This window comes from Lepisosteus oculatus, chromosome 5, assembly GCF_040954835.1.
Source record: "Lepisosteus oculatus isolate fLepOcu1 chromosome 5, fLepOcu1.hap2, whole genome shotgun sequence".
In the NCBI taxonomy this organism is placed as follows: domain Eukaryota; kingdom Metazoa; phylum Chordata; class Actinopteri; order Semionotiformes; family Lepisosteidae; genus Lepisosteus; species Lepisosteus oculatus.
In genome coordinates this window covers 4,030,401-4,042,476 of record NC_090700.1, presented here as the reverse complement: position 1 = coordinate 4,042,476, position 12,076 = coordinate 4,030,401, and the positions used below count along the sequence as shown (strand labels likewise).

Genomic DNA, 12,076 nt, shown 5'->3' with positions numbered 1-12,076 from the left:
ATAATACTATTATTAAATACTAATAAATACTTCCTTATTAAAATATTTTTTAGGTGCAGATCTGCTCGGGAGCGCTTTCTTTTTCATAGAGTTTGATTTGCTAAAGAAGTGCTCCTGTGTTTTGGATTACAATACCTTTTGCTATGCACACTTAAATCATTCTGTAACCCCAGCTTTTACAGTACCATTTGGCAGTGCGATTTTTGTTTTGGTCAGCCACGCAGAAAATGCTGTCTCCACTGTTACCAGTCGTTTTTGTATTGTGGTAACTCTGACAATCAAGTGAACTGTAGCTGGAAAGAGCTCACTCAGGCAGCACAGGCACATGACGGGCCTCTCTGTAATCAAAGGCACTTTCAACACACCATAAACAACACAGAGCCCAGAAAACGCAGATTATTTTACAAAATGAGATCGTAGAACGGCCAAGTAAAAGGCGGAAGTACCACCCATTTTAAAATAAAATAACGTAAACAAAATCCGGGTCTTGCCAAGTGTCATCACTTCCGTACAAACTCCTACGCACTGACTTCTCAGACTCTCTCATTCATCCCAGCCGGGTTGTCCGACTGAGAGCTTTCCCAGCTCTGGGGAAACCAGATTAGTGCCTGGAAGGTTGGGAGACAAACAGCAGGGATTGTGGGACAGCATCTCCTCGTCTTCATCGGTCTTCCGCTCTCCGGCCAGTGTCCGGGCCACAGTTCTCCCGCTCTGAGCTGAAGGGTCGAGACTTGCTGAACAATGGCCGCGGAGAAGGTCGTGACCTGAACTCCAGGCTGTATATTTTCCTAACCAGAATGCCGCCTGCTCCCGCGGCTCCGAGTGACACACCGCAGCACATGTCTCCAGCCCCAGCTTCCACAAGCAAGGAGCTGCGTACACAAACACATCCTAACTGCAGGGGGGCAGAGTGTTACTAAAACTGAAAACACTAACAAAGAGGCGAGCAGATTCTCACAGACCCCTCGAAGCCTTGGGTTACTGTGCTCTGGATACTTTTGCCCAAATGGTAGCTCTTTCTGTAGACTGAAACAGCGGTAAAGTCTTTGCTGGAGGTACTGGTTTGGCAGACTCAGATGCCAAACATTAACATGGCTGTTGTGTCCTGCGTTCCGACTGCGGAATACCAGCGTTTATAAGGGACGTCGAGTTCATGCCGAGTTATTATTACCACTGTGACTGGAATAAAAATTCCAGTTCATTACACATCCGAGTCTGAGGAGTTTGGGGATTTCCCTTTCCAGGATGTCCGCTGGGGGGGATTTGGAATAAACACTTAGCCGGTTGTCGGGATGCTCCATGCTCCAGGAGTCAGCGGACCCCAAAAAAATCCTCCTAACCAATCCCAACCTAGTATGGACTGTGGAGGTTGGGAAGACAATCACCTCTTCAATTATTTTACCTATTGCTACTTCAATCATTTATTATAGAGTACTTTTCATGGCTTATATGTGAAGCAATTTTAAATATACGTGTCAAAAAGGCATTAAAATTTTATTTAGGGCCTCATCTCATTCATAACCTTTCTTTTATTCTTGGTAAATCTTAAACTGCTGCCTTCAGTATCGGCATATAGACAGGCATGATCTTGCCTAGTGTCTAAAGACCCCTTTTCTATCGCTAGAAGATTTCAGACATCGACTGGTCGATGCTGTCAGTCTGACAAGCACAGAGGCAGCCCGCAGCAGAATGCTGGACGGGAAAACAAACACTGAATCTTCGGCCTTGGAAAGACAACTTGAGACCAAAACACACTGGCCTGGAGTACGTCCCAAACCTAGCATGTAGTGAAATGGAAAGGTCTGACCAGCACACGAGCTGTCAGGGAGTACGGAGTACTGAGAGTATTCTTGTAGGAGCAGGGAGAGATTTTTCAGCCAAGGTAGCAGTGGGTAGCAACACTCTTCAGACCACATCTCCCAGATTACAGGCCACCCCCTGGAGTTTAACAGGCCATGAGCCTTCAATTGTAACTCACAAATATCGAGCTTGCGAGAAATGTGGAACACTGCCTTTCTAGGGTTTAAAAAACTTCTGCTTGTGGGAAACAAACTACGCTTATTTTCAAGAGCTGCGAGCCAGGAGCTGCATCAGCGTGCGCTGGCTTCTGGGGAACAAGTAAAAGTTGCATTCCTTTTGTCCAACGTTTCAGCTGTTGAGTTTATTTTACGTCTGAAAAAAGTATGCAAAACTATTACTAGCGATGGCTCAACCGCCAAATCATTGTGTTATGTCTTTCTTTGTACTCTACAGCGTGGATCTAACCTTCGCTTATTTATTTTGAAGGACTCGTTGATGGATGCCGACTGGTCTGGCCTCACAGGCTCTTGATTTCAAGAAGGTGCCCAGCCAGGTCAACGGTCCGACCGGGCACGTGCCCGCCTGGGCCACAGCTCGGACCCCCTACTCACCGCTGGTCGAGGGCTGGCCGCGTGCAGCCGCCAGCAGCAGGACAACCACCAGGGAGCCCGTCCTCAGCAGCGCCATTCTCCTCCAGTCCGACGGAATCGCGTCTGTCATCATCCGGCACAGATGGCGGAGGAGTGCTCTTCCATAAACCAACCACTGGGGGGCGCTCACTGCCGGGGGGGGAGAGACCGAGGGAGGAGAGGTTAGCGTGGAAGAGAAGGCGTCTCCTCGTAGCCAACCACAGACTGACTGATAGTACTGACAGAGAGGACAACGTCTTTCAACCCTAAGAACCTGTCGGCGACCTTGGTTCACTTTAAACGGGAGACCACACGAGCAAACAGCCCCCTACAAGTCCCATAAAGACCCAGCTAGCACCGAGAGGACTGTGCCGGCCTCCTGCTTTATGGGAACAAGGGAACAAGAGAAAAATCCCACAAGCCTCCCTTCCTCCAGAAAGCACATACATGAAAGAAATGGCTGAAAGCTTTTATCTGGAGAGCAAAAATGCAGCCAAGGGCGCTACCCCTATGCATGGGGAGTCTTTTCACGGCTGTGCCTCTGAGGGGCCTCAGTCCCAGGGCTGCACCTGCATGAGGTAACTGACCCCCCCCTCCCCAAGACCAGCCAGCGTGAAAGCCCCCCACCCCCCGGCCCCTCTCGGGCACCGCGCAGATGTAACCGATACAGGTAGAGCAGGGCAGCCCGGCGGCGGGGTCACTGCTTTCAGGTAGGCTGGGCGACGGAGGGAACAGAGCCTGCATTCTCCCCCCCTCTGGCTCCCGGCCTCTCGCATTCCTCGCGCCCCGACAGGCCGGAGCCTGAGCCCGACACCCGAGAGGCCGGCTCCGAGAGGAAATGGAGAATTGGAACAGAATCCGGCAAGAACCGTGGCCACCCCCTCCCTCCCCCGATTTCAAATTAAGTACATTCCGCAGAGAAGTCTCTCGCCAAGTCAGGAACACCAAAGGGCCTGAAGGAGTGCAGACGCTGTCACGCATGTCACACTTCTCCTGGAAGTCAGGAACGGGATGATCCCGAGCTGCTCCGAAACCCAAAGGGCCGGCGCACCGAACGACCACACTGCTTCCGAGTCGGAGCACCTCGCTGACCAGCACAGCAGCTGCAGCTGCTATTCTAGAACTCCGAAAGTTATTTTTGTTTTTATCCTCCGCAGGAGAACGGAGCCCGTGAGGTAGACAGGGGCCTTTGTTGCAGTAGGTCATCTGCGCTGGGCCGCCCCCAGGCTGCCGAGCCCCGGGAGCCGCGGACACCCGGCGTTCCAGAGCAGCGGAGACGCTGCCGGGGGGGGCTGCGGGTGCTGCCATCGGTGCCCTTCCCCGAACCGGGGGCTTTTTCCTGGACGCACAGCAGTCAGTCTATTAACAGTTAATGCAGGAAAAGCAGCTCTCTGCCAAGTTTTCCGAATTCTTTCCTGTCAGGTTAAACTAACAACTTCCTGTCAGGATAAGGAGGGTGGTCTGCGGGTCCCACACTGCCAGCAAATCAAGATTTGCTTCAACCTCCTCCCAGGCTCCCCCTCCTTCCTGACATTCGCGCAGGATAATTAATAAGGGTGGTACGAGACTCGGGGCCATCAGAGGTCCCAACCAATTCAAACACGGGCAAGCCTTTCGCTGTTTATTCAGCGCAGAAAACGGTCTTTTTGCAAACAGAAGCTACACTGTGTGTGTAGATCATGACTACCTCATCAGCTCCCACCTGCAAATACCAACTGCGCCAGGAAAAAGGGGAATGGAAAAGCCACGCGGCACAGCACTACAGAAAAAGAGCAGGGGCTCACCTAGTCCACCAACATCGCCAAAAGACACGTTCTCCAACTTAAGGAGCCGAGATGACACCTCGATGTGGGAGCCCGCCAGACTAACCTCCAGCCAGGCGGGTTGTTCTGGCCTACTAATGGCCTATTAAGAGATTGCTTGAAACAATGGAAGCAAGTATCATAACTCTGCAGAGAGCAGAAACCTTAACATAGGAGACATAAGTGAGAAATAATCACAGGGGAGAAATAAGTGGGAAGAAAAGACTCCAATCATAAAGCATCCTTAGATGAGGCTGACTAATCTGTTTTGGGATCATGTTAAATGGCTCTTCCACTGCCATTGTCATAGGGGGTGAGGCCTGCGTGTTCTTCACACAGCTGAGAAGAGACCAGGAAGGTTCCGCACTTTGACCTTTGACCCCGGCTTTTACTACCATTGTAGCACCTGTTGCAGCAAAGAAGAGCAGAGAAGAGTCTTCTTCCAGCGGGTCAACACACGGTAACAAGCCACTGTGCTCTGTTCTATCAGGAATCAATCTGATTCTAACAAACACAATGACACTTTTCCCCGAGATTACTTGAAAGGATACTGGTAGAAGATCTTTAAAAGGGGGCGGAAAACACAAAAAACACTTTCTTTCTTTGGGAGAAACGAAATTTCTTTCAAATGCTCTCAGAAACACATATTATTCAGAATCCTGCTGGTTTTCATCAGGGGGAGAGGGTAGGACTTAAAACCACACACATCTACAAGGAGAAAGAAAAAAGAGCTCATGTCATGATGTGATCATTGTGAACATCTGCCCTTTATAAAATCTCATGAAACCCAGCCTCCAGCGAGGGCTCTGCTGCAGGCGTGTCTGTGACTCCCCGTTTCCAGTTCCTGTCCAGGTGGGGACTGGAGGAGGTAGCAGGCAGGACTGCCCCGGACAGGATACGAGCTCCGTTTCTGGCAGACAACGGACAAACTGGTTTTGCTCAAATTTGCTCCACCTGGCCAAGTAAAACCCCTGGAACATGAAAACAAGCACTCTAGACCTGCTGGTCCTACAGAGCCAGCGAACCTGCAGACGCCTTGATCACTGCGCAGGGCCTGATGCAGATGCTGGCGTGAAAGGCTGACTATTGGCACTACTGCAGAAGACAAAAGTGGAAATTGCACTGTGGGATATGTGCATTCAGTCACACTGAGGTCATGATGAAATCCTTAAACTTAAAACACTGCATGGGAAGCTCCTGCACAGAAAACTACATACTTGAGTGTATTTTTGGTAGTTCTACTTCTTGGAAGTATTTGGCAGATAACCTGAGTCCGTTATTATCGTTATCAGTCGGATTCTCATCCCCACATCGTTCCCCCAAAACTCAATTCAGTTTATGCGTCTTGAGCTAAATGTGTTAACTACTGGGTTGACAAGAGAAGCAAGTGCTTTCCTGGACCACGAATTTCAAGAACAGTCTGAGGCCATCTAGGATCTGAAGCCAACAGTTTCAAACCTTTTGCTACAATCTGGACTTCATGCACGTCTTAAAACAGACCGAGACAGAAACAGACGCACTGAAGCACTGAATAATACTGCAATTCAAGACAGGCACACACAACCAGCATATTAAATACACATTCTGGGTTTTATTCTTCCGGATGCATCAGCTCTGTGCTCCGTGTTCACTGGGTAATCCAAGCCCAACAATACAGTCTGCCAACTACTCTGGAGAACCGTATAAACAGCTAATCGACAAGCCAGCAGCAGAGTGATCAGCACATAGCCTGTACTGCAAGGCTGGGACTGGTCAGCACTGGGATGGGAGTACTCAAAAGAAAAACAAGACACGCCGTTTTAACAAGTGTTGTTTGGACCAGTAGGTGGCGCTCTTCCAGGATGTCCAAACCAACACCGCGGTATGAGGCCAGGGACACTCTGCCATAGGAAGCACTGTGCTACAGACGAGATGTTAATCCAAGGACCCGACTCCTTGGTCATTAAAGATGCCCTGGCACTGTTGTGCCATTAACTCCGATTCCACTCTGCACCTCAACAATCTGGCCTCCCTCTTCATTCAGCTGGTGAAGCAATTCCCCACTGCTCTGCTGATCTGCGGTGTGGCACACTCACGGAGAGAGCGTGGCTGATATAGGGGGCTCCCTCCTGTATGTTAAGCGCTTTGAGATCCTTTGGGAGGGACAGAGCAGGGCACATGCAAGCAGCCTGTACACAGCTACAATATGAATTGATACAGAAGATGCATTCGAGCTTGCACCAATACATCCACTGCAGCAGCTGTCACTGAACCACAACCCTTCCCGTTTCGAGGATCATGACAAACGCGGGGGCAGACATGAACTCAGGTAGCTGCTGCCGGTCAGAGGGGTTTCCCCACCTTGCCCTCCGCTGCCTAAAGCGGAGATCACGCACATGATCGACACCGGCCCCCCCCACCAGAATCTCACCGCTCTCCCGCGAGGGGACAGAAAGCAGAGAGAAAGGAAGGAAAAGAAAGCGAGGGGGAGATGAAAGAGCGAGCTAATCTGGGTAGCGGAGTGGCCTTGACCAGGGGAGCCCACAAACCGGCGCCGACCTGCGGAGAGGCGACGTCGGCGAGTCGTGTCCTTTGTGTGGCAGTGCCGCGCTCCCCCAGCAGGTTACACTCCGCATTGTTCCGGGCTCCGGCCGGATAAATTCATTTTGACAACCCTGGTAATTGGATAAATACGACCGCTCTCCCCATGGAAATTGTTTTTTTGTCATTTAACATTCCATCTGCTTTGGGCGAGGGAGGGCACCAGGGAGCTTGGGGGATGGGGGGTTTTTATCTGCTGAATATTCATGGGGAGGCACCCCTCCCCCCTTCCCCCTACAAACCCCCCAATCCGCACCCCCTACTCTTTCCCTTTTACACTCATTACACAGACACACACCCCAACCACGCACACACCGGCCCCCCTCTCTCTAGATAAACAGAGCCGGTGTCAAGTGTGAGGAGTGCGGAGTTCAACTGCCAGCGAAGGCCCGGGGCCTACAATAACCAGCTGCATAGCTTTCATACAGGAGCCCGGTTGCCCCTGGCGACACTAACAGGCAGAACGCAGCTTAATAGAGTCGATATTCATTGTAATGCAGTGAGCCGGTGGAGGGACAATTACCCCAGGGGGTTGTTTTTTTTAAAAGAGAGCAGTTTTTCTGAAGAGCCAGCATAAGAGTTGATGGGTGCGGCTCAATAGCAAAGGAGGAGGGTGGTGTGCGAGTGTGTGTGTGTGTGTGTGTGTCCGTGTGTGTGTGTGGGGGGGGTAAAGTTCGGCAAACCACCATACATCCTTAAAAAGGGCTCAAGTCCTGGAGGCGGAAGGCCTACCCACAGCGCTGAGCGAAGGGAGTTTGTGAAACCAGGTTCGATTGGTCAAGGCTCCCCAGAGAAGGATCAGGTGTGGTTGAGAGCTCTGCTCCGTGGCGACTGCTGCAAAGCCCCGACCGGTACAGCACAGGACGTCTCCAGCCAGGCCACACCTTCGGCTGCGTTCCAAACGATGGCGGCCATTTTCTACGACGCGAGAGCTTTGCCTTCCCCCACCGCTGTCTAGGTCTTTAAAAGAGGGTTTTTAAAAAAACACACACACACACACAAGCCCCCCAAAAACAGCCGTAAAAATGAAACAGAGGCAGCTCCCATTGCGGTTAAAACCTGCGCAGAAAACCATTCACGTCAAGTAAGCCAAAGCCACATGCTGGGGCTCGGGAAGATTTTGACAGCTCTTCCCATCGGGTCAGCCTTCCTGCACGCAGGCCGAGGATCCGCCCCCCCAGGCCGCCGCTCTCGGGGTTCTTATCCGCACGTCGGGACCTAGGCCACAAACCCAAGAGCAAGTGCCACGCCCTGTACCCCGAGACACCCCCCCTGCCCCGGTCCGGGCCATACCAGCACCCTTTGGGTTTGGCCGGGCCTGGGTTCGACAGTCCGCCATTGTTCAACCTGTGCGCCAACACCTTTCACCTCCATCCTCTATGACGGCACAAAGCAGACCGAGCACCAGTGCCTGGAAACGCACTGCATGGGTGTACGAGGCAATAAGGGACCGACAGAGAGCAGTGATGGGACCTTCCATGTCAAGCCCCATGCCACAGGACTTCCACTGCGAGACTGGGGAGCAGACGCTCGAGTGGCGCTCCTCTACATTAGCACACCATGGGGCCAGGCCTAATGACACAGTGCTAATTTTGCTCTTGCTCTAAGTGTAGGTACTTTACTAAATGAAACGCTGCAAGCCGTCAGTCATCCTGTATGTATACTGTGAATCATATAATTTCACGGGCTGTTGGACCAGCTGAAAGTCCCAAAAACAAGAGGCCAAAAAAAAAAAAAACACGAGAACAAAACAGAAGAGAAAAAATGCAAAGCTGAGAATAGGGACGGGACAGTTTCAACAATCCCAAAGTGTGTGTGTGTGTGTGTGTGTGTGTGTGTTGAACTTGATTTTTTCCGCACACTCACTGTTTATTTCCCTTCCCCCGTAATTTGCGGCAGAACCTCCAGAGCTCGGAGACGGAGCGCGCTCGCGCTGAGCACTCTGGCCCCCCGACGCTGGTCTGCGCTTGCCGCCGACTGCGAACGCGCGCTTCGCAAAAGGAGGTGCTTCTCCACCTGGTTTTCGGAACCGGATGGGCTCCAGAGCGGCTCGCTGTTCTTGGGGCCGCGGCGGCGCTGGCCCACCTCCCTGCGAGGCCCACCGCCTGCTGGGCGCCCGTGTCCCTCCCGCACAGAGGTTCCCCGAGACCCGGAGCCGCAGCTTCTGAATGACCATATTTCTCACTCTTTACAAAACCTGACCCCCGTCTTAAACCCTGGTAAGAGTGCAGCACCAGGAAGTGAAAGCATGGCCTGACACCCTGGCACAGAACCGCAGATTCCCCGTGATGGCCTGGGAGTAACAGGCTGCTCACTCTGGGGAAATTCCCCAGGGAATCTTCCACAAGGAGAGCTAAACTACCCCCGCACAAAGAACCGCAGAGCTCGGAGGCCGACTTCTCGAAGCTACTGGCAAATATCTATGCTGTGGGAACAAATGATGTGTCCTCAGAGCTCTAAAGCCCATAACCACTCTAGCGCGCACCTGTGTCATGTTAACATGTAACCCATTCCTCACTAATGCCTCGGAAGTCTTTCCACTGTTTTTTTTTCCGCTCAAAACGGGCAATTAGGGGGGAATGAACTGCAACGACAGCAGAAAAGAGCTCAGTCAGTACGAACACCATAACGCTGCATCAAAACTGCCCGATGGGGCTTACAGGTTCACTTTTTGTACACCGAGAATTTCAATCAGTGCGTTCCAAAAACACCTGGCATCGGTTTAATAAGCGAGGAATGAGGGCATTAAAAAGGATTCCATAGGACAGTTTACATGTGACTTCAAGAAGGGGACAGATATTATACTGCTTCCATTTCTCAGACAATATCGCTGCTGGTAAAAGCCTCTGTTCTAAACAGGATATTGACAGACAGACATCTCATCTGGAATTAATCCCAAACACTACAGCGAGTTTTCTGAGCACAAAGGGTCCAATTCTTTTCAGAAAACAACACCCAGGCCTCAAGTCAGAGAATTTGTTTTTAAAAATTCTTTGAACTGTTGAAAAATAAGCTGACAGAAAACACAGGAGAATATGGCCTAATTATCCAGACCCCATTCAAATAAAGTTATGCTCCAAAATACAGCAGTATTGCCAAAACCATCCCTCCTGATAATTAGTCACACCAACAGCTCCTTCTGAAAATGTTGCATTATGACAGATCTACCATGGGCACATATCTAGCAACTGGGTAGTCTAATTTATTTGGCTGATGGTTTCATCCAAGATGACTTACATTAATGCCCACACATACTGGGCATTAAGCTAAAGCACCATGCCCAAGGCTACAGTGGCTCATTTGGGATGTGAACCCACAACCTTCCAGTTACAAGTCCGCAACCCTATCCACTACTTCACGCTGCTTCTCTCCCAAACGAGAAGAAAACGACTGACTAAAGAAAACAGCTCCCTTTCCCTGTCCGCACCGAGCGTGTGTGATCGAGTTACAAGGCCAGAGCACGGACCACAGCACAAGCCCAGCGAGGGACACAGACCTGGGAAGAGGCCAGCACACATCAGACAAGCACTCCATGGTGAAGGAGAGGGCAGGGAAGAGCCCACAATGGCACCTTTGTCACACTCCTTTCGAAGGGAAGAGCTCAGCTTTCTTTTCTTTAATCCCAGTTTATACAGGGAAGTGTGGACATGCAACCGTGAGCCGGGGGAGGGGGCAGGAGGGGGATTTGCTCTGAAGGAATTTCTTTCCTCTTTTCACGGGGGGTAATTTCACACAGACATTCCCGGCCTGGAGCCCAGGAGCCCTCCCGGAATCACACATCGCAGCCATGCTGACCAGCCCAGAGCCCCGTCAGGCAGCGAGCGCCACAGTTCTCCCGTCCCTGCACAGCTGAGACAGACAAGCCCATGAACAAAACAAAATGAGCAGGAACTCGTGCACCAATTAAAAACAAAACCCTGTATTGATCCCAGTTTATTATGGCAAGATGTGACTCTTGTAAAGAGTCTCTTCAGTCTTTTGAAGAGTTAGTAACAGTAAAGATAATAATAACTCAATGACTATATGTAACAGCTTTTATCCCAAAGGATCCCAACGGGTTCCACATGCTGCAGATGCCCCACTTCGTCCACCACTGACAAGCAGCTCCCACTTGGGTTTCTGGGTGAAGCTGTTCTACACCTGCAGCCCCACTATACAGGTGCAGGAAGGAGAAATTCCTTCACCAACTCAATGAAGGCCGAACATTTGAGAGTACAGATTGTGTGAATTTAGTCAGGACACCGTGTTCGCACCCCAGCTCTTAAGAGTAGGGCCCTGGGATCTCTCACGCCCAAGTAATCAGTATCCCACTTTATTATCACATCCGAAGGGAGGCACAGTGTGGCGTCTCCAGTCGCCATACCAGGGGCATGGGATCAGACACTCTTGTCCCCGGTGGGGAAAAAATGACTTCAGTGCGGGCGGTTCCGAAACGCTTCCAAATCTCTCCTTGATCAGCATTTGGCGAGGACCACCCGACTAAGATCCAAGTTGGCCGGATATCGTGCAAAAATTGGTCCAACGATCCAGATTTCATGCCAGTCAAGGGGCCCTCTCTGGCGGAAAATTAGAAAGACGTCAAGGCCCAGCTAACAAGCTGGCTCCCCGCGCCACCAGGGCTGACGCACAGCAAGCACTGCTCCAGCCAGCGGGCTTTTGCCAACCCACCAACCGCCATCGCAGGCATCTGCATCATTCCTGGAACTAAGCAGAAGGAGCAACTGCGTGTTCATGAATCCCTTAAGTGTGTGAAAACTGTTTACAAAAGGTCTGTGCGAGCCGCAAGAGACGCTCAGCTTCTAGAAAGGCCGCCACTTGACGATTTCATCCACACGGGTCCACGTCCGAGAAGGGACGTCACCAGGCTGTCTGGAGGAGCACTCGAGCCCCACGTGCCCGACTCAAGGATGCCACTGCTTCAACCCACCCGGGATTCGATCCCACAACCCTTCAGCACCCTTACCGCTGTGCCACACTGCTGCCGTGTTGGTTAGTGCACAGATCCATATCGTTCCCGGTCGGACTGACAGACCCCCACACAGGACAGGAGCCAGGCACGCCGCACTGGGCAGGATTCAGCTCTTGCGCAGTGCCACATCCTCAGAAACTGCCGTGACTTTGAAGTGACAGAAATACTCTTGAAACTGGCTGCGCAGTCCTCTGTATCCGGGCAGAATCAAAAAGGAGCTGGAGAGCCAGATTGAAACAATCTCTGCAACCAAGAAAAGCAAGTGGTTCCAAATTCATCTCCTTAAACCCTTTGTT

At 51.4% G+C, this 12,076-nt stretch overlaps 1 protein-coding gene across 2 annotated transcripts in view; it reads right to left on the bottom strand.

Moving 5' to 3' along the window:
* boc (BOC cell adhesion associated, oncogene regulated) overlaps positions 1 to 12,076 on the bottom strand; it is a 40,950-nt gene that overhangs the window by 17,878 nt on the left and 10,996 nt on the right. The window contains exons 1-2 of one of the 2 annotated variants that reach the window (XM_069189865.1): positions 7,544 to 7,745; positions 2,412 to 2,579 (exon numbers count right to left, since the gene is read on the bottom strand). In XM_069189865.1, the coding sequence (XP_069045966.1) occupies positions 2,412 to 2,523 (112 nt within the window). In that variant the 5' untranslated portion in view covers positions 2,524 to 2,579; positions 7,544 to 7,745. Of the gene's footprint in view, positions 1 to 2,411; positions 2,580 to 7,543; positions 7,746 to 12,076 lie in introns of those variants that run through there. The other variant, XM_015341673.2, reaches the window with a different exon arrangement.